This window comes from Onychomys torridus, chromosome 2 (genome assembly GCF_903995425.1).
Source record: "Onychomys torridus chromosome 2, mOncTor1.1, whole genome shotgun sequence".
In the NCBI taxonomy this organism is placed as follows: Eukaryota; Metazoa; Chordata; class Mammalia; order Rodentia; family Cricetidae; genus Onychomys; species Onychomys torridus.
Window position 1 is genome coordinate 148,046,111 of NC_050444.1, and position 22,468 is coordinate 148,068,578.

At 54.0% G+C, this 22,468-nt stretch overlaps 1 protein-coding gene across 1 annotated transcript; it reads right to left on the reverse strand.

Moving 5' to 3' along the window:
* Positions 1-495: 495 nt before the first annotated feature.
* Positions 496-14,136, reverse strand: Selenon (selenoprotein N). Its single transcript, XM_036178982.1, has 12 exons — positions 13,892-14,136; positions 13,354-13,471; positions 10,076-10,209; positions 8,322-8,531; positions 8,012-8,136; positions 7,339-7,476; positions 5,782-5,863; positions 5,445-5,633; positions 5,061-5,166; positions 3,728-3,840; positions 3,540-3,641; positions 496-2,341 (listed from the first exon to the last, which is right to left on the reverse strand). The coding sequence occupies exons 1-12, from the start codon at positions 14,072-14,074 to the stop codon at positions 2,171-2,173; spliced, it is 1,671 nt and encodes a 556-aa protein (XP_036034875.1). The 5' UTR covers positions 14,075-14,136; the 3' UTR covers positions 496-2,170.
* Positions 14,137-22,468: the final 8,332 nt, after the last annotated feature.

Here is a 22,468-nt window from a genome sequence, read left to right on the forward strand (position 1 = left end):
CAGAAACCAAGCATCCTGCTCAAAGGAGAAGCAGCAAGTTCCCTTAGACTCTCCAATTTTATTACAGGACATGCTGTAATTGGGGGGATGAGGGGAAGAAAGAGACAGAGAAGTGACAAGATGGCAGCTGGGGATGTGCAGAGGCATTAGGTGAAGACTCAGAAAGCCCCTGCAACTGGTACTTCACATAGGACCAGAATTGTTCAGTGTGGAGTCCACTCTGGCCCCTTCTGAGGCTGGGTGGCATACACGCCTACAAGACGGCAGAGGCATTGTGAAGTGCTCAGGTGCCCTCCATCTCTGTAGGGATCATGGAAGAACTGCCTCTCAGGACAGAGAACCTGTCAGAGCTATTGGCACCTGCTCTGTTTGGTCAGATCACGAGTCATGATCTTATTTTGTTTTTCTGAGACAGGGTTTCTCTGTATGGCTTTGGAGCCTGTCCTGGAACTTGCTCTGTAGACCAGGCTGGCTTTGAACTCACAGAGATCCGCCTGCTTCTTCCTTAGTGCTGGGATTAAAAGCAGGCACCACCACCACCTGCAGGAGTCGTCATGATTTTAAAGGATTTCTTTCCCACCACGGAGAAATGAGCAGGGGTGCTGTATCTACCAAGGCACTCCCAAAACCAAGACACACCCTTGGAGTCACGTGGATTTGATCCACAACTCCAGGACTCTGAGTGACCCTGGGAAGCCACTCAGCTTTCCTAGGACTCGAGTGTCTGAAAATAGGGGATTTTCCAGTTCACTGGTTTGCAGTGAGAACCACATGGGAAAATGTGCACGATCCTTGCAGGGCGTCTCAGAGACTGAGAGGTGGTCTCGTGGGGTGAGTCGAGCAGCAGGCAGGGGAGCTGGGCTCAGGAAACGGCTGCCAGCCTTCCTCCTCTGCTAGGGTGAAGACTGAGCCCCTGGTGAGGCAGGGGAAAGAACTGGGCACACAGGGAACCCGGGTGATGTCAAGAAGGCCTTAACGCGATTGAGATCAGGCAGTTCTTGGGAGTGTGAAGCGCAGGACGGAGCCGGGGAAACACCGATCCTCACAAGACTACTTGTAAAAAGGTGGAAGAGAAGGGAGATGGGCATATCCCCCCACGTGCAACTGCGAGAACATCAGGCTGGATCCATTTGGGATTTCAGACCCAGCCATCATGCGGCTGCTGCTGGTGGAGGCCATTGCCCACCTTCTTTCTCCTCAGCATTCAGAGTCTTAAAAAATATCTATAAACTGTGAAAAAGTTCATATAAAAACCCTTTTCTGTGTGCATAAAAAAGACTGGCCATGGTCAGTGGTTCAGGATGTGGACCAAGTCCCTAGCCAAGGGGACCCAGTGACCACCCAGTGAGTGGCAAATGCATTTGTCTGCAGGACCCTGTGGGGAGGCTCTGTTCTTTGACTGGGCTAACTTCTATGGAGCAGGGTCAGGGTGGGAGGTGTCGTGGGGACACTGGCTCCAACAGTCCTGTCACGAACGTGTGCTAGGGGCAGGCAATAGGGCTACCCCGCCCCGCCCCCAGAACCCCACTGCTGAAGTACAACCGACTTCTCCCCAAACAGGCCTGGGTCGTCAGGTTAAGTGCTCTGCAGGGCGGCACTGTATGGTCTCCACTTCTGCTGAAGGGGTCTGTGCAGCCCTTCCCACGGCTGCCTCCAGCTGACAGTGACCCCATGCTGGGGGCACTGGGCACAGAAAGCTGCCTGGGAGATGGCCAGGAGAGAAGGCTCCCAACAGGCAGAGGGCTGGCAGCCTGGCCCCTAGGGCCAAGTTCTTAGATTCCTGTGGCTTGAGAGGGGAGCCAAGAAAGAAGGGGCAGTCTGTCTTTCCAGCCTAGTCCTTCTTCACACTGAGGCCCTGAACCATATCACTGTGTGGAAGGTCCAGGGAGAGCACCCCGACCCTGTTTTGGGGGACTTGAAGTTTTCGGAGCCAGAGGAGTAGGGAAGAGCTGATGAGGCTACTATCGATGGCCCCTTCATCTATCCGCCATCATTCAGACTAAGTGAAGGGAGCAACCTCAGTTGACCTTGGACCTCTCTGGGCAGCCTGGGGATGAGGTGGGAACCATTTCCAGGGTGAAATGGATGGAGGGCACTGTGGCTCCAGGGCGTGTGGAATCTGCCCTGCCAGGTTCTCACCAGGTCCATTTTCTCCAGGACTCTAAGTACACTAGGGCTGGAGGAGGGGCAGGCCACGCCGGAGTCCCTCCCTCAGGAACTGCATATAGGTGGCTGTGGATGGGTCCTCAAAGGTTGACGAGAAGCTGAAGACGTTGTTCTCCACGTCTTCAGGCTTCATGGAGGTGATGTCCAGGAAGTAGTTGGCGTTGATGTGGTGAACCTGGGGGAAGGGCTGGGTGAGGAGAACTGGGGAGGCCAGAGGCCACATCTGCCTAGACCAGCTATCACCAGAGCTTCACTCTGGGGTGAAAGCAAACCAGCTATCACACTGAGGGTGAGCACACCGGCTCGAGCTGCCCAGGCCAGGCTGTGTCCTTCCTCCTCAGCTCCCACGTAGCCCTCTACTGAGGGAATGCCTCCCTGCTTCACCCACTACACAGAAAACCCACCTTTCCGTACCACCTTTTCCTCTACTCCTATGCCTCCCAAATGGCCTCTTTCTCTTCTGTTCTCATGACCCTGAACACCTATTCAAATGTCCAGTGCTCAGCGTGTATCCTTAGATTCTCTCTACTTGGGCCCGAATGCCAGCGTCCTTGCCTCTCTAGAGCTTGGTGGAGTGGGTATGCAGTGAGCAAACAAAAATGTGAGGCACGGATGAGGGGACTACGGAGATGTGAGATGCCTACCAGTCAAGAGTCCCCCCAAATCCTGTCTCCTTGTCTCAGGACCTCAGGGTAGGCTCCACAGATCAGGAGCCAGAACACACATGAGCCACCTGACTGTTCCTTCAGGCCTTTCCTCCCCAACACTTCCAGGGGCGTTTCTCATCTGAGCCTGGGCCAGCAGAAGCCTCCAGCAAAGGTCCTTTCCCCCACACCCATCCCCAGCTCCTGCTCCTGGCTACCGCCCCCTAAAGGCTAGCCAGCTCACCACCCTCCTGTCGCTCTGTCTTCCCACTCTGGTAGCATTGAGACTGAAGACAGGGCAGCTGCTCAGAGTTGGAGCCTTGCTCTACTAGTCTGAAAACGGGCACATTTTCCAAAGCTGCTGTGACCTGATGCCAGGCCTTCTAAGCAGCCTGCATGGAGAGGGATCTGAAATGCTGGCTCAGGCCAGGCCTTCCTCTATTCCTCTCTATACTTCCTCCCTGGCTACAGTGGTCCAGGGAAACTTCCCTTGGGTCATATTTTGTCCACTGAACTGACAAGGTTCCCTTGGGGGACATGTTGATGCTGTTGCTGTACTAAGTACCTTGTTATACCCCCCCCCACCCCCCTGCTGCCAAAGTGCCTCTGACGTCTCCTGCTCAGGATCCCTATGCCAGTGATAGAGATGACAGCCTCAGACCAGCTGAGACAAGCTCAGGAGACCACCTCTCTTGTCCCTGCCCGCTGCTCCCTGTTCCCTGGACCCACCACGGTGCCGTTGGGCAGGCAGATCATCATCTCCACAGGGAAGCTGTACTTCTCCAGATGCAGGCCCGCCAGCTGCCTGTGGAGTGGGTTCTCCTGCTGGATCTGTGGGGACAATGACATTTCCTGGTACCTGGGTCTAGTGCTGAATTGGGGACTCCACAGGCTGCTCCCCCAGACCCCTTGCTCACCTGCAGGTCTTCCAGTTCCTTTACCAGGGACCAGGTACTGATGAAGCTCTCATTGAGGAGGGCGAGGATGGGCGGGCTTTCCAGGACAGTCTCCCGGAGAGTCCGCCCTGAACCTGTTCAGGACAAGGCCAAGGGTGAGGAACCCCATTTCACAGCAACGATCTCAGTTTGGGTAAACTCTGTGGGCTGCAGAATGTCTCTGCACCCAGGTGAAATAGCAAGCTGAAAGAATACATACTATCCAGGAGTGGTGGCACACACCTGTATCCTAGCACTCAGGAGGCGGAGGCAGGAGGATTACTATGAATTGAAGGCCAGCCTGGATTATATGATGAGTGAGTTATATAGGTTAGCTCAGGCCACTGAGTGAGACCTTATCTCAAGAAATGACACGGGTAAAAAAGCCAAGAACAGCTCCCCAAGGATGCTCAATGACAGGGCGGTGGGACCAACATGAACATCCTGGCATCCTGGGCTGAGGCCGGGGTGGCCAGGAGCTTGTTAGCAGTGACATTATCGCAATCCCATTTAGCTGTCTCTAGGGCCTTTACACAGGCACTTTCTACCCCAAACCCTCTTCATCCCATCATGCAATAAACCTTTAATGATCCCTCAGAGTCTCATTTCAAAAGTCACTTTCTCCAGGAAACCTTCTGACCCCCACCCCACTCAGCTTCACTTCTGTTAACTGTGAACTCTATTGGACACCCAGAGAACTTTCCAGAAGGTCTTTGTTGAACATTCTGGATAAGAAACCCTGCCGGGCAGTGGTGGCACACACACACCTTTAATCCCAGCACTTGGGAGGCAGAGGCAGGTGCATCTCTATGAGTTCAAGGCCAGCCTGGTCTACAGAGTGAGATCCAGGAAAGGCACAAAGCTACACAGAGAAACCCTGTCTCAAAAACAAACAAACAAACAAACAAAAACCAAAAAGAAAAGAAACCCAAGCCCAGCTTCTGGCGCTGTTTCCTCTCTCACTTGGAGATTTTTACTTTGCAGAGTACAAGATACATTGACTCCCAGTGTCACGACTTGGGAGTCGGGACACTCTGCCCATCTCACTGCGAGAAAACAGGCTCGGAGGGGAAGTTGTTGGTCAAGGTCACTAAACTAAAATGGCCGAATAGGAACACATCTGCTTGGCCTTTTCTTCTATACTTAGCACCATCTAGGCTCAGTGCAAGCACAGCAAACCTCCCCTGGGACCCAGTCCTAGGTGGCCCAGGTCCTCGATGCTCCAAGTCCTGTTCTTCCCGGGGCCTCATGTGCCCAATCCATAGGGTATGAAGCTCCCCACTTTCCCTTAGAGTCGACCAGGGAGTTTCCTCACCTCAGCAGGACTGATCGTCCAGGGCTCCCCACAGCAAGATGGAATGCACAAGTTTGCTCTCAGCCTTGGCCCTGTCAAAGGCTTCCGTGAAGGGTAGGTAGTTGACCTGTGGTCAAACCAAGGCAGAAGCTACTGAGTGGTGAGGTCCTGTTTGGGGTTATGCATGCATGTAAAGTATGTATTTATCCATTTGCGTGTGTGTGTGTGTGTGTGTGTGTGTGTGTGTGTGTGTGTGTGTGTGAAGAGGCATGGCGTGACCCTTCTCCAAGTTTAGAGTATCAGGGCAGAGTCCAATGCCCAAGCTGGCCCAATGTTCCGGTTCAGCGCCCATAACTAGACCATAGCCTCCTGGAGCCTCATGCTGGCCTTCGTGCCCAGCCTCACCTTCTTGAAGGGGTACATGGCCACCTCCAGGCGCCGGGCAGCCTCCTCCCAGCTCAGCTCCTGGTGCCACTTGATCTCCTCAAACACAAACTGGAGGGGTTCTCCCGAGGGCAGGCGGCTGTCAATCATGTTGCCATCCTCATCCAGGATTACAGAGGGCACTGAGGGACCCCTGGCCTCCAGCTCCATCTGGGCCGGAAGTCAGTGGTGAGGGGTGTCTCAGAGAGAGGCCCTGAGAAACCTTCAGGGATGGTCTACTCTGCAGAAGTGGGGAGACGGGGCTCAGGGCAAGGCTTTGCAGCTGAATCTATCTGGGTAGGGGCACCTGAGTGTTCACCTGGGGTATGTAGCCGATGTCCACCTCCATGTTGCTGGTCTCACTGGCCCCATACAGCCACTCCATGTCCACATTCAGGGATCTGGGGATGCCAGGGTAAAACAACATCCCCATCAAAGCCTGTGAGTCACACGTCAGGTGCCATCTAGTTTAACGCAAGCAGTTGTCCTGTTGACAGCCCTGGAGACACTGAGACTCCATAGGGTGTCACTGGGATTTTGACAGCAGAGCCTGGGCCAGGCCTGGACAGTTCACAAGGGCTCTCATAACATGACCCACATACAGCAGAGAGGTGGCCAGTGCCTCACTGTGGGGCAAGGAAGAAGCAGCAGTAAGAACCATGTTGGTGCTAAGGTCCCTGGAAGAACCTCCCGGGCGGGCTCTTCCTGCAGAGGACAGCAGAAGTCAGTGCAATCTGACGGTCTGCCACACGGGGGAGCCCCAGGACCGCCAAGCAACAGTCTGTGCGCGTGACTGAATACCCTTAGGGCTGTCCCTGTGGCCTGGTTCTTAGACTCAGGCCCAGAAGCAATAGATCTTGTCTGGTCATCTACCTCCTGTGTTATTCAGTCCAGGACCTCGAAACAGGTACACTGAGGCCAGCCTCTGCCCTACTGGGCAAAACTCATGAGATCAAGGTGTCTCTGTCCGGCTTCTCTCTCACAGTGGGTGCAGTGGGTGTAGGCTCTGCCAACTACGGCTACCCTTGCTGTGTGGGTGAAACAGGCCAGGAGTTAGCCTTCTACCTGGAAGGTGAGGAAACTGGGGCCCAGAGAGGGCCAGGGCCTTGCCCACAGCCACACAGCCCATTGCTACCAAGAGCAAGTTTTGAATGGGGGCCTCAGGACTCCCAGCTCAGGTGCCAGCCTTGAACACATTCTCATGGGTCTGCTGAAAGTCCATTTGCTCTCTGGGAAGACTCGATTGAAGCCATCCCCACCCTCCATACACGCCCTCAGTTCTCCGATCTGCTGACGGGGCTGACCCAAACTGGCAAATGGCTGTCAGAGGGCTGTCCTAGAAGTCCCACCAAGACTCTGTGGTGACCACCTTCCCTTCAGCCTCTCCATGGGCCACTTCCTGCACTTCCCAAGGGCTTTGGCTACATGTCACCTCTCTGGGAAGTCTCCTGGACTCCCATGGGCCCTGCCCAGCTTCTGACCTTCCCTTCAGCGTCACAAGTAGGCTAGGTCAGGCTGTCTTAGGAGGACAAGGGACACTAGCTTCAGGGAGGGTCTACTAGCAGCTACAGGACAGCAGTGAAGACCCTAGGGGGCCTGTGGCTCTAGGGCCTCAATCTGCAAACTTGGCTTCCCCAGAGATGGAGAGGATGCTGGAGATGTTTGTGAGAAGACAGTGGGACCCCTTAGCTACCTCACGCTGCCTCCTCTTGGTCAGCAACAAGTTCCTCCCAAGTGGTGGTTCTGGGGAGCAAGGGAAAAGGCAGAGAGAGACTCAAGGGTCTCTGGGCCCCTTGATGTCTGAGCTCAGGGAACTGGGGAACAGTAGCACAATGCAGTAGCAGGGGGCTGAGGCTGTGCCAGGGCTAGCTCCTACCTGTGATTGGGCACGAACAGCCGGAAGTCACGGATGTGTGTAGCATCTTTGGACAGGATGATATGGCCAGTGAACTGGCCGGGTGAAAACCAGAAGGGGAAATCAGGAGGCTCACTGAGCTGGAACTCGGCATGGATCCTGTGGGGAATGGGGTTTGCTAAGCCTGGACTCCTCCCCAGTGTTTCCCAGAGTCTAGGGAGCCTTGGCCAAACGCCTGTGGGATCAGGGACAGGGAGAAAGCAGGGGATGCCACTATTCTTGACTTGAAGGCCCAGTCTCTGCTTCCTTCCCTGGAAGCCTGGCCCTGACCCCAACCCTCAACATCCTTCTCCAGGGTAGGTGCGTATAGATGCACACGTGTGTGTGTGTGTGTGTGTGTGTGTGTGTGTGTGTGTGTGTGTATGTGTGTGTATGTGTATGTGTGTGTGTGTGGTGTGTGTGTCCCCCGTATTCTGGATCTGTGTGTGAATGATACCACCTTGGCCACCAGCCAGTTACAGTTCAGGGCTAAGCAAAGTGCCAGACACCTCTCACCCTCTAGGGAAACTGTTACTCCCCTGATCCACTGAGGAAACTGGGGCCCAGAAAGCCTGTGCCTATAAGGAAGGAGGCGGTAAAGTTGGGGGTCAATGGCGAGGCCTCTTCCTACCCTTCCAAGCATTGTGACACTCACCGGAACATCACAGTGTAGTAGGAGTCGCTGATGGCAGTTAGGCAGGCCACAGTGCCCTGAGGGGCAAAGCGGGTCTTCACGAAGGGCCGTGGATGAAACATACTCAGGAGCCGGTGGATGATGACCTAGAGACAGCAGTGAGACCTTGGCTGGCTTGTCGGACCCTGGGGCCTGGATCTGTAAGCTGAGGCCCACAGGGAGGGAGATGGAAGGGGAGGGACGCCTGGTGCTTGGGTCCAGGTTTGGATAGGAAGGGCCACTCGGGAGCCAGGGCCAGGTGGGGACTGCACCTCCTTGTGCTGTCCTTTACCTCCTTGTCCTTGGGCGGCGGTGGGTAGAAGCGGTTGTTGGACAAATAGCCTGTGAAGACACTCAGCTCTCCAGGGATAATCCACCAGGGCTGGCCCAGCTCCTGACCTGGAGGGGGCAGGAAGGGCCGGAAGTGGCGGGCAGCAAACACCGCGGTGGGTGAGGCTGCAGTCGTCCAGTTGCGGAGGCCTGACAGAGAGAGGCGGGAGACCTGGGGACAGGGAAACCAGAACTCTAGGATGCCCTGAATATGTCCCTCGAGCCCAGCCAGACCATAGGCAGGGACAGCAGAGGGGACATGGGGAGGGTCGTGTCTCAGAGACGGCCACACTCCTAGCGCTGTCCTGCCTGAGAGAGGCTCATCTCACACACACCCTGCTTCAGTGGCTTTCCAGGTCTAGGCCAGGCCAGGGCCGCTTACTCAGGGTGTGCAGCTGAGTAGCTGGAGGTACCACCTGGCCTAGAACAGGGTGGTTGAGCTCTGGCTTCACCAAGATCCCACCCCCATCGTCTACATAAGCCTCCATCAGTCCCTCCACCACTCCTGTATGGTTCCACTTACAGGACCGCCCCCTGACATGCCCCGACCACCTCAATGTGTTGCGTCCCAAGTGGTGATATTCTCTTTCTTCTTATAACCCGTACTTGGGCAAACAGCACACCAAGCTCTGGTCCCCAGACAGGACTTGGAGTTACCTGCTCTGCTCCCCACGTCCCATCAGCAGCCACACCCTGCTCCTTCCCCTTCTGTATCCTCCAGGCTGTTCCCTCCATCCATCCCCCTGCCTCCACCCACTCCAGGAACTGGTCTGCTTGCACCACCACCACCACCACCCCCAGCCTGGAGAGCACAAAACTGATTTCACAACCAACCCACCGAGGAATTTGGCTTCTATAAAGCAAAGGCTGAAAGTCAAACAGAGACCCTCAGCAATCTAGTCTCTTCTCTCGCTGCCCCATTAGCCAGCACACCACTCACAGGCCCTGGGCCAGCCACACTTGCTCTCTGGTCTGCCTGTCACCTCTTGCCACAGGCTTTTGCTCATGCAGAAGCGGGGCTTTGCTGAGCAGGTACGGGCTGGGCATAGAGCAATGGCCGCTCCGTGGCAGAGAGACAGCAAGCAAGGAGGTGGGAAGCAACCCCAGCGATTAGGAAGGAATCCCAGAGGATTTAGGAGATGGGGCAGCTAGCAGGGTTGGGGGTGTGGGGGTGTGGGGCTGACCCTGTAATGGGCTCACTGTGTCCTCAGGGCCTTGAGCTAGGAAGAATCTAGTAACACAAGCACCTGCCTGCCTCTCCCCTCCCCTCTTTCAGGGGCTCATCCTCCTCATAGTCCCGGCCAGATGCTGCACTGTGCATCCAGGTCACTGGCATTTGACAGAGCACCTGCCACATGCCAGGAAGTTGGCTAGGCGTCCAGGAAACAGACAGACAGACAGAAAGTGCTCATCATCAGGGCTCCATGACTCTAGCTCTTTGCTCCAGCCCACCCGTTTGTCCCTGGGGACTCCTCGGTCAGATGTCACCTCTGCCAGGAAGCTCTCCCAGATTTCCCTGTGCAGGGAGGGGCTCCTGCAGCTCCCTCCTGCTCTCCCGGCAGACTGAACTGGAAAGCAAGCTCGGCTTCTTGGATGCAGTGGGCACACTGAGAGACAGAGCATGGGGGAGGAGGGGAGAGGGCACAGGCCTATCCTCAGGAGCAAGTGTACAACAAGCAGTTTGACAACAGGGGTCCCTCCCGTGCCCCGACTCACCCCTAGGAAGCCATCTTTGCTTTTGGTCATGGTCTCTGTGAGCAGAGGCTGGAATCGAGCTTCTATGGTGAGAGTCTCCTCGCTGGGGTCATGGTGCAGCGCCTCCTCCTCATAGCTGGCCACAGGAACTGACCCTGTGGGACAGAGGTGGCTGAAGAGGCCCTGCCCGGGTGCCAGGCCTCACTTTTCTCAGGATTCCTGTGATGAAGAAGTAGGCGTGGGACAGGGCTAATAACTAATGGTCACCTAAGTGACAAACGCATGGGATTCTACTTTCAGTGGATCCCGGGAGCAGATGATGTTATTAGCAATTATTAGCAATTCCATTTTGCAAATAAGAGGGGATGAAGTCCCCATTGTCACATACTAGGCAAGTAGGGGGTCAGAACTCAAAGCTGTGCCTGCGTCATTCTGAATTCATGATTAGTTATGACCTTCTTCTGGATCTTAGGGGACTGTGAGGGACTCTTTCAAGGGAATCTTACCAAAAAGAAAAGCAAGACGCACCAGGCTATGGGCTACAATGTCAGTGGGTGAGCGTCGGTGGCGGAGACTTGACCTGCCTCTCTCTGCTCTTCTGGATGTTTAGGGCTGGCTAACTTCTCTCAGCGGATCTCCATCTCGTAAGGGGAGGCGGAAGTCCTCATATTTCCCATGTGGATGGAGCCACAGTACAGGGTTAAGGGAAGGAAAACCGACCAAAGCAATGACAGAATGGTCGTCTGTGACAGAATGAGACACGGTAGCTCTACTGCCCACAGGCTCCCAAGGACAGATGAAGAGACAACGCCCGGCACTTGGCGGCACCCGTGACTAGCCAAGCCGAATGGGGCACATCATAGGCACCGATCAACCATAGTCGTCAGAAGTACCCAGGCTCCCTCCTCACACCACAGCTGCTCAGCGCCTACCTCTGCCTACCGAGTGGAACCTCTAGGAGTTAGACTCAGGAAACTGCCCTTTTAATTACCAGTCCACAGCAGCCCTGTTCAAAAGATCACTTTTGGACGGAGAGATGGCTCAGCGAGACTGGGTGAGTAAGTACTGGGCGCCTGCCACATATGCCTGACCTGAGCTCTATCTCCAGAACATGGGCTATACAACAGAAATTAGAGAGGCTTGGCCTCAGCCAGGCAGCGGTGGCACACACCTTTAGTCCCAGCACAGGGAGGCAGAGCCAGGTGGATCTCTGTGAGTTCGAGGCCAGCCTGGTCTACAGAGTGAGTTCCAGGACAGTCAGGGCTACATGCAGAAACTGTCTCTAAAATCCAAAAATAAACAAATAAATAAAAAAGAAAGGAGAGGTTCTGCCTCAAGGAAGAGAGCCAACTTCCAAAACTTGTCCTCTGGCCTCCAGATGTGTGCTGTGGCACATGCATGTGTACATGTGTGCATATACACTAATAATAAACAGTTTTTATATGATGGTTGTTATTTCTCTATCTGTAAGTCAATGCAGTAAATCCTTTGTTGTTACTTATTTGAGACAGGTCTTAGGCTGGCCTGGAATATGCTATATAGATCAGGCGGGCTTAAATTTGTGGTACTGTTCCCTCTCTGCCTCCTGAATGCAGGGATTATACGTGCGTATCACCACCTCTGGCCAGCAGAATTTTAAAACAGCAATCTGCACATCAGAGAAAGGAGGGTTATGAAGTTTGCCTTGCGTACTGAATGATTTTAGTGATAATTATTAGGAACAACTGGGCCTTGGTGGCTCAAGCCTTTGTTATTGCTATTGTAGAGACCCTGTCTCAAAACAAAACAACAAAAATAACTGGACATGGTAGCACAGATCTATAATCCCAGCTACTTGAAAAGCTGAGGCAGAGGAATCCAAAGTTCAAGACTAGCCTGGACTCTATAGTGAGATGAAGGCCAGCTTAGTGAGACTCTTTCAAAATAGATGGGGCTGGAGAGATGGCTTGGTGGTTAGGAACACTGGCTGCTCTTCCAGGAGACCTGGTTCAATTCCCAGCGCTCACATGGTAGCTCGCAACTGTACCTCCAGATCCTGGGGATCCGATGCCCTCTTCTGGCCGCTGAGGGTACTTCACTCATATGGTGCACATACACGCAGACAGACAAACAAACACATAAAGAAATCTTCTAAAATTTGCGTTTTCACTTGACCATCGTCTAACAGTGTCCACAGGACCCTGGGCCAGCAAGAGACCATCCTTCACACCCATCCCTGAAAGCTTGTAAGCCCAGGATGGTCCTATGGTACCTGCCCTTGAAAGTAATTGCTTTCTTCTTCCCTGCCTCTCACCCATGGACAGGCTTCCACAACCAGCTGGCACCCAGGTGAGTGCCTAAGAAAGATCACAAGTTTGAGGACAGAGAGGAAACTGAGGAGGAGGCAGAGGCCTGCCTGGGCTCTACAGCTTAGCTGAGTGGTAAAACATTTGAGTAGCAGAAGCGAAGCTCTGTGTTCAATCTCCACTAGCTCCAAAGGTTGGGGGTGGGGGCGTGACAGTGGCAGCTAGGGAGCTGGCTCACTTGATAAAGCATGAGTTCAGCTCTCCAGAACCCATGTAAAGTCAGGCAGAGTCGTACGGGCCTCTAATCCCAGCACTATGGGAGGGGAGGTGGAGACAAGAGAATCCTGGCTGCTTGCTGGTCACCAGCCTAGCATAAATGGAGGAGTTCAGGCTAAGGAGAGACTCTGCCTCAAACAAAGGGTGTAAGGCGCTGGAGCACCAACACTTGACAACTGACACAGGCTGACCTCTGACCACCCACACTCACAAGTGCGCCGACACACGGCCTGGGTGCGGACAAGCACTTTATAACTTATTTGAGACTCAGATCACCCTGCTCGTTCATGTTAAGAAAATTAACAGTTGCACCTGAGCAGCACCGGCTGGTAGGCGCTAGGAATCAATCACACAGCACCCAGGAGCTGTGCCATAGCGCGCGCAGTGGAAACAGCTGTGGCTCCCGCTTCCTGACTATCTGCAGACTGGTCACTGCACACAGCCTCTCTGGATCCTCAGCCCCAGCGAGCCAGGGCAGAGCCCTGCAATCAGATGGCCAGGTCTAACCTGGTTCTCTGCCTTCTAGCCCGGCAAGCGGGTGTCTCCATCTCCTGCAGTATCTCCTTCTCCTGATGATGTGGCCGGGAAGGTGGTGAAGGAATGTTAGTGTTACCGTTCACAATCACGACTGAAACCGGCTTGGGTGCACCCACCAGCCAGAAAGTGGTGGTGGTGGTGATGGGGTAGGGGGACCCGACGTGATATGTGCGCCCCGTGAGTGCCCAGCTTCTCTGGTACCTGTCAGTTTCTCTGCAATGGGTTTGAACTCTTCCGGGCTGATGTACATATCCTGGTCTGTGTCCAGCGAGGAAAAGAGAAAGAGGCCATCGGTCCCCAGAACCTTCAAGGCCGATTCCTGTGTGGGAGGAAGGGGCTGAGCTGACAGGCCCTGTCAGGCCCCAATCTCCCCTATCCCAGTCCCGGAGCGGGCAGCTGCTTTCGGGATACGGTAGCTCCTGCCATCCTCTTCCAGAGTCCCCTCCATACTTGCCAGCCCATTTGTTCAAATATCAGCTCAGCAGTCCCAGAGTTCCTTGCCCCCTCCCAGCCGCTGCTGGTCCCAGGCTCACGTCCACGCCTTCATCCATTGTCTACTCTGGGCGCCCTCCCTCTCCATCCGGAGGCTGGGCCCTACTTGACCCTGTCCCGGCCATGGTCCCGTCCAGCCTCCCCAGTCCCCCTTCCCGGGTCCGGGGCAGAGCTTCACTCTGCGCCTCCGTCTGCAGCCACTGTCCCCGGCAGCCCCGTGCACCGTCCCCCTCCGGTCCCCGCCGACCTGCCGCGCGGCCGCCTGGGCGTCGGCGAGGAGCGCGCAGGCCCGGGCAGCGGCGGCGGCGGCCACGGCGGCCACCAGGGCTCCGAGCAGCGCCAGGGCGCGGGCGCGGCTGCGGGGAGGCGCGGGCTGCGCGCCGGGGTCCGGGCTGTGCGGGCGGCGCGCGGCGGGGCGGGCCCGGCCCATGGTGGCGGCTCCCGGGCTCCCGGCCGCTGCGAGGACGAGGAAGGCGCGGCGCGGGCGGCGCGGGGCGGAGCCGGGAGGGAGGGCGTCAGCGGGGCCGACTCTGCGGGCCGGGCTCGCCCCGGGGAAGAGGGAGGCCCCGAGGGCGCGGCGCCGCCTTTTGGGCCGGCCCACGAGCCCCGGCCCTCTGTCCTTACCTCACCTCTCCTTTACAAAAAAAAAAATTTTGTTTTGTTTTGTTTTAGACATCCTGAACTTGCTGTGTTGTCCAAGTTGGCCTGGCCTTAAATTTGCTATGATCCCCCTGTCTTTGTTTTCTGAGCCTTCCAGTATGATTCCCCCTCACCTCTGCACACACACCCGGTCTGTCTTTCCCTTCCTTCCTCACTTCCATGCAGAGTTCAGTTATTTTTGCAAAACATGTGTGCCATTTTTGAAGACAGCTGTTGAAATCATGATCTAAAATACCCGTTGGGGCTCCAGAGGACTCATGAGGACTGGAGAGATTGGGCTGTTGCGCAAGCTTATGGACCTGAGTTTGGATCCCCAGCACCATGTAAAAGAGCCAGATGTGCTTGCACGCATCTGTCTGCAACATAGGAAGGCTGAGACAGGAAGGTCCCTGGGACTTGCGGGTCAGTCAGCCTAGCCAAACAGGTGGGCTCCAGATTCAGCGAGAGACTCTGTCTCAAAAAATATGGTGGAGTGAGAGAGGAAGACACCTGATCTTGACCTCTGGCCTGCATGCGCACACATGCAAACACACACACACACAAACACACACACACACACACACACACACACACACACACACACACACACACACACACGTATTCACAAATCTACTTTATCATACCAGAACAGAACATGGCTGAACAGGTTTTAAAAACGAGGCTGGTGCTCAGTGGTCTCCAATGATGGCCAGACAGGGCCTGTTCTCTGTAGTGTCTTCAAGCATCTAGAGCATAAGCAACCAATGATGAGGCCCTCACCTCCTCTTCAGGATCCAGCTAACGGGCCCTTCTTCAGGTTGCTCTTGGTCACACACAGGTGGGAGCCCTGAGACCTTCACAGCCCAGGGCCAAGGTTTCCTCCTGTGTGTGGAGAGGCCCAGAGGCCCTTCTAGGGGTCATGGAAAGAGGGAGTCAACACCTCCTGGGACTACAACCCTGGCAGGTGGTATAGGGCCAGTAGCCACCAGCTGGATTTGGCTGACTCAGGGAATAATGTTTATGTGGAGAACACTGGGCATGCTCCGGTAAGGGCGTTAGAAAAGGAAGCTATGCAGTTGGAGGAAATGTCTCCCTATCAGTCCATCCCCAGGAGCCCTACTTCCTGTCAGGCTTCCTTTAATTATAGCTGGCTCCAAGGCCCCAAGGTGACTGCTCTTTCCCTGAGAGCATCAGGTATGAATTTCTAGACAGAATTCAAGTCTACAGAGAAGAAGTGTAGCCTTTGGAGACCACCACCAACTCCCATGCACCAACAACACTCCCCACCCCAACCCCCAACCCCATCCTGTGTGCATGCACTAATGGAGTCCAGGCCATTGTTTGCTAGATGGGGATTGGCTGGTTCATAAGATTGTCTTATTTTGTTCCCAGGCTACCTAACCAGGTAAAGTTTACCTGTTTGTTTTGTTTTGTTTTTTGTTTTTTATTGGACTTGACTGGGGGCTGAGGAGATGGCTCAGTGGGTCCTCAGTGGGCACAGCCATGAGTTCAGATCTCCAGCACTTACAGAAAAAGTCAGCATAGGGCCCACCTATAATCCCAATGCTGGGTACCCAAAGGCGCTGGGGTGGTGGTAGGGTGTCCCAGAGCTCACGAGCCAGCAACCCTAGACAACCGGTGAGTTCCCAGGTTCAGTGAATGAGAGGCCCTGTCTCAAAACATAAGATGATGAGCAAAGCTTGATTTTGCTGCTATCCTGTAGCACTTTGGTCACCAGTTGCCACAGTGCCATGAAGTCAGAGCCTTGTCTTCCCGGCACCCATTCATGGTCTTCCAGAGGTGGGCATTCCACGGTGTCCATTGGCTAGGTGGCTTCCAGGAACCATGCAGGGCTGTGGGCCTGGCTGAGCCTTGCCTTCTGCTCTGACTACACATCCTCAGAGGACGAGGAGGGCCTGACATCTGGTGTTGATGTCCCAAGCTCCTAACTGTGCCACTTCCAACTCATTACAGCTAATGTTTGGGGACACCCTACATAAAACAGATGCCATTAGAAAACCAAATTCTGTTCTGTGCAGAAGCTCAGCTAAGAGAGTGCAGAGCAGGTTAGGAGGGGAGATTGATGAGCCAGGTCCCCAGAAAGCAAAGGAGGGGGTGGTTTTGCCAGGCTCCTTTCATTTATCACACTGGGTTTTTGTCAAAGGCATAGATTCCCTGCTAGTCTCTGCTGCCCAGGCAGAGGCAGGGGGTTGGGAATGAGGGGTACAGGTTTCTTAAAGCTTGGGAGGGATGTGAGGGTGGGGTGGGGTGGGGCCTGACCAGGCTGCTGTACTTTAGGCAGGGGTTGGGGGTTTCTGTGTCCTGGCCTGCCTTTCTGTGATACCTCCATGGTTTTTGTTTTCTTTTTTTTTCTTCGAGACAGGGTTTCTCTGTGTAGTTTTTGGTGCCTGTCCTGGATCTCGCTCTGTAGACCAGGCTGGCCTTGAACTCACAAAGATCTGCCTGGCTCTGCCTCCCGAGTGCTGGGATTAAAGGCATGCACACCACTACTGCTGGGCCTACCTCCACGTTTTTATCTACACACACACACACACACACACACACACACACACACACACACACTCCTCCAGCAGCTTCCTGCTCCCCACTCTTTGGGGTGCTGGCACAGATGAGACCATCACTCCTGCAGGGGGCGCTGCTGCTTCCTCCCGCTTCCCCCAGTCCTGTGGCAGCAAAGCCAGGGAGGACCATTTGTTTCTTGACTATCATCAGGACCCGGGAAAGGTAAGTTTTGACTGAAACTCCACCTCTGTCATCTTGGCAGCCAGTGATAAGCCCGGCGTGTGGGAGAACGGTGCCACTTGGGGAAAGTGGGACTTCTGGGGCCAAGGCAGGAATAACTCAGGAATACCTGGAGCAGGGGCACCTACTGTGTGCCAGGAACCACTCTATATCCCAGCACACAGTAGGGAGGAAGATAAGGTATCCCCCAGTCAGAGCAGACTCCTCTGCAGGAGCAGAGAATTGTGACCTGCCAAGGTAACTTTAGATAATGGTGGCCCTGATGGGACAAGTAAAGTAAGGCATGAGTACAGTGACACACAGTGACACGGGCAGGCTGGACAACCTCAGCTGACAGGTGACATTTACATGACAGCCTGAAGCAGAGGAAGCAGTCAGCTGTGGGAGGAACACCCGAGCAAATGTGCAGGCCCCCAGGTAGAGAGCGTGTGGTATGTTCAAGAGCAAAGGAGCTGGAGAGATGGCCCAGTGGTTAAGAGCACTTGGCTGCTCTTACAGAGGACCTGGGTTCGATTCCCAGCACCCACCTGGCGGCTCGCAACCATCTGTAAGTTCAGTTTCAGGGGATGTGAGGACGCCTTCTGGCCTCTGTGGGCACTGCAGGCTCACAGTGCACAGATAGATGTGTAAGGAAAACACCTATCCACATAGATACAACTGAATACATCTCAAAGTAAATAAACAGAAGATCAAAGAAGGCAGAGTGACTGGTGGGGAAAGCAGCAGCAGACAGACGCGGGGACATCAAGGCTCTTGCAGGCTATGGCCACAAGTTTCAGGCATGGCATACTCTCCCCGGCAACACCCCCAAGCCATGGTCTCATGTATCCCAAAGTGGCCTCTAACTTGCTATATGCCCTCGGATGACCTTGAACTCACTCCTGGTCCTCTTGACTCTGCCTCCTGAGTGCTGGGATCACAGGTGTGCATCACAGGTGTGTGCATCATCCCAGTTGAACTTGGTTTTTTTCCCCCGTTTTGAAATAGGGTCTCACTATGTAGACCAAGCTAGCCTTCTGCTTGTGAGTCTCCTGCCTCAGTGTCCTGAAAATTGGGATGTCAAACATGTGCTATGATGGGCTGCTGGGGCTTTAAACAAAAACCGCAACACCACAACCCTTCTACTACTAGCCAAAAGAGTAGAAACAACCTAGAATTTCACCGCTGAATGCAGGTTACAGCACAGTGAAGCCTTAGGGCAAGTAGCCAGATGCAGAGGCCACAGATGTTAGGAGTCCATTAACAGGAAATGTCCACGTGGGCAGATTCAAGGAGACAGAATGGATAAGGGGGTCTCTATGTCTTGGGGTGGAAGGATGTGTGTGACTCCTAATGGGAACAGTTTTTGTTGTTTTGTTTTGTTTTTTTTTTTTCTTTTTATTCTAAAATTAGATGAGGGTGATGACAGAATGACTATAAATATACCAAAAATATTAATTATATACACACAGCAAATGCATAGATTTTGTGGCATGTAAATGATATCAGCAAAGCTACTTGGGTTTGTTTGTTTTTTGAGAGAGAGATCTCATGTATCTCTGTATGACCTGAATCTTACTAAGTAGCTAAGGATGATCTTGAACTTATGACCCTCCTGCCTCCACTTCAGGAGTGTTGGAGTTCCGAGCATCATCACTCCATGCTAATTAGAAGGGAAAGGACAAAGACTGGAGTTGTTCCCTTTCGAGTGACATCCCCTGGGCTGGGCCAGTGCAGGTGCAGGTGCAGGTGGAGAGAGGCTGGAAGGTGCGGAGAATGTTCTAGAGCCAGAGCTGGCACTTGCTGGTGGTTTGGAGGGAGAAAGGAAGCAGTGTGGCTCTGAGTTCCGACTCTGGTCTCTAGCTCACTGGCTGACATTGCCATCCTGAGGGGGAAGCCTGGTTGGTCCAGTCTGCCAGGCTACTAGTGTTGGAGGTCACCTTTCCATGTGACTGTGGGACACAGGGAAGTAGGCCATGGGCTACTAATTCCAGAGCTGCCCATGAATGGCCTCTGAAGTCCCAAGATCCAGTGAGGTCGTCGGAGGATACTGGGGAGAAGCAGGCCTTTGGCTGTGTGGCTGCAGATCCATGTGCCTGGGGGTGGCAAGTAGCTTCAGTTGGACTCACAGGCACAGGCAGGGTCGGGACTAATTAGCTAGAAGGTAGGTCTGTACTGGGGACCTGGATGAGCTTGGCATGGCTCCTGTGGTTTCCAGGTAGGGGGAGAGGTTTGTTTTCTTAGTCTTCAGTGTGCCTCTTCAAATGAAGGAGGCAGATGCCCAAGGATGTCCCAAATGAATACTGAATCTAGTCTGGTGAGAACAGAGACCTTGGCTTAGCTAATCTCACTGCCCACCAGCTTCCTGGAGCCTTTGAACAAAAACAGTAAGCAGGTCATACCCCCAGTTGGTTGTGGGCATCACTGGACAGGGTTGAAGACCAGCTGGAATTCTCTGCTGAGAGTTTTGGGGTGCTGGTCATTGAATGGCTGATATAAGAGTTTTCCTTTACATACTGCCCCTCTACACACACACATGCAAACACACACCCTGATGCCATCTAGGACCAGAGTAGACAGGAAAATGGGGGTAGCTGAGAAATCTCACACAAGCTGCTAACATCGGTGTGACATCTGGGGCCTTCCATGAGTTAAAGTCCGATGGGCAGCTGGTACGAGACTCACTGTCCCACCAGATTCTGCTTTACAACATACGGGGGACATCATGGTCCTTTTGAGTCAGAGGTTGTCCTCCACTACATAGCCTGGGATACATGAGACCCTGCTTCAAAAACTAACAAAATCCAACTGTCCTGAGCCAGTGAGGGCACTAGGAGCTGTCCAGACTTGGGATGGTGGACACAGCGTGTGGGTAATGGCATCAGGGCACAGCCGCCTCTGGGAACTGCTGGTTGGCTTGGGCCAACTTGCCTCTTTGCAGCTGAGGTGCTAGCTTTTCCAGCCTCTCCTCCCTCCCAAGCAGTAGGAAGCATCTAGACCCAGAATGAAGTGGGCCTCCAACACCCCCAGGTGGAGGGGCCTCGGGGCCAGCGAGTTCCCTCTGTGGCAGCCCGTGCCTGGCCTCCTCCACCTGACCTCAGCTGGAGCCCCTGGGCAGCCAGCAAATCTTCATCTTGGTTTCCCATGATCCAGGCTAACGGCAAACGCTTGCTCAGTGAGAAAAGCAGGAAAGCATTTGGATTTATTGCTTGGAGAGTTTGTTCCGTCTCCTGGGCCTGCTTCATGCTGTTTTCTCTAAGTTTCCAAGCATTGTGTTTAAAAAGGAGAACTTCCTATGTCAGTGTTTTCCCTCATGTGTAAGCGGGGCTCTACAGTTTACAAAGACGTTGGCATAGTAACAGTAACACCCGGCACTGTGGCGAATGGCATTCCTGCAGGGGCTACTCACCTAATCCCAATGTTTCCACTAATGGACAAGCTTTTCTCAGAGAGGCTAAGGGGCTTGCCCAAGGCCACACAGCCCAGGGCAGGGCACAGATGTACCCATTATAGGTCCACGGCGCTCCAGAGACTGGGCTGGCCCTCGGTTGAGGTGACTCCTTCTCTCAGCTTACCCTGACCTACCTCAGCCATGTGCAGATAAAGTGAGCAGGAGAAGCCAAAATGGAACGAAACCCAGGGGTGTGATCGGCCAACAGCCATGAGAAAACAGTTCAAAAATAACCACTGTGTACCGGGGGACACTTGAGAGCCCAAAGAGAACATTTGGAGCTCAGATCATTTTTGCAGTGGATGAGCCTGAGGGTCTGGCAGGGTGTGAGGAGGGCATTTGCTATCTAAGTTCTAATTCTGTGCTGGCTAAACAGCTTGTAACCACATGCGCTGTTTAAATGTAATGAAAACAATTAAAATTGGGCTTCTGTCACACCTGCCACAACTTCAGCGTTCATCTCCGAGGCCTGCAGCCAATACCTGGGCCACAGAACCTCAGGAAATCCCTGTGGCCAGCTCTGCTCAGGCACCAGCCACCTGCTCCTGTTCAGAGGTGACGTCATGGGACACATCTGTTTTGATGTAGGTCCTGTGTACAGCTCGGGCACCAAAGGATGTCACCCCAATAACTGTCCCTAGACTCCATCCTAGTAGGGCTTCAGAGGTGCAAAGGGAAGCCAGCCAATGAAGGGGTGGCACCAGAGTGGGGCCTGGTTGCTCAGAGCCCTGGTCCATTCATGTCTGCTAGGAGATCAGGACCTGCAGTAGCGTGTGTGTGTGTGTGTGTGTGTGTGTGTGTGTGTGTGTGTGTGTGTGTGTGTGAACATAGAGCATCTTCCTCAGTTGTGCTGAAACTTACCTTTTGAGAAGAAGGGCTTTTTGCATGGGTTCTGGGGATCTGAATTTAGGTACTCATGTTTGGGAGGCAGGCACTTTATCCACCGAGCTATCTTCCCATCTTCTCTTGAATAAGGACCCCAGGTGCTTCGTGTGCACATTTAGTTTGAGAAGCTCTGATTTAGGAGCCAGGCTGAGCCGGTGTAAACATCGCTTCAGACCTAGGAGGCCAAGTGTGTTTCTAGCCAAGCAATCACAGTGCTCGGTCACCAGCAGCCAGCGAGTAAGCATTAGTCACACAGGTCCACTCGGCTCTGTGCGTGTGACCCACAGACAGGGACAGCTGCAGCCCATGTCACACTGACGGCCACCTCCCAAAGCAAAAGCATGAGGAAGAAGCCCATTTCTTTGTGGGTGCCAGGGACGGTGCATCTGAGGTCTGCTAGTCTCCTAGGCTTTGTAGGGGTGTTAGCTATCTAGTGGATCAGCGGCTGAGAAGCTTAGCTGTTTGCCAAATGGTCTGGGAGTATTTGGGCATGCAAGAATTTCTTAGCAGAAGACAGCTGAAATGTTAAAGCTGTATAACACCAAATATTCTGTGAAAAATGGCTTCCCATTGGACGGACCCTTGTCTGGTATTGCTTTAATACACAGCTGAATCTCTATAATACATTCTTGTGGCCCACAAGGTTTTATTTTTTTATGCATGTCTGTGTGTGGGTATGTGCATGCGTGAGTGCAGGTGCCCAAGGAGTCCAGAAGAGGCCACTGGTTTATGTGGAGCTAGAGTTGCAGGCAGTTGTAGAGCGCAGGTTCTGGTAACCAGACCTGGGTCTTGTGAAAGAGCAGTACATGCTCTTAACCCGACTCGCCTCTCCAGCATCCACTGTCCTGTATTTTTGGGACAGGGTCTTTCCCTGAACTTCACTAGATTGGTTGGCCAGGGAGCTCCAGGGGGCCTCCAGTTTCCCTCCCCACCTCTGGGATTACTGACAGGTGCCACCCAGTGTGACCCTCATGTGGGTCCTGGGGATCTGAACTCAGGTCCACACGCTCATGCAGCAAGCGCTTTACCAACTCAGCCATCTCCCCAGCCACCAGTTTTGCCTCCCTGACCCCCAGCATGTCTGGCTATCTGAGCACATGTACATGG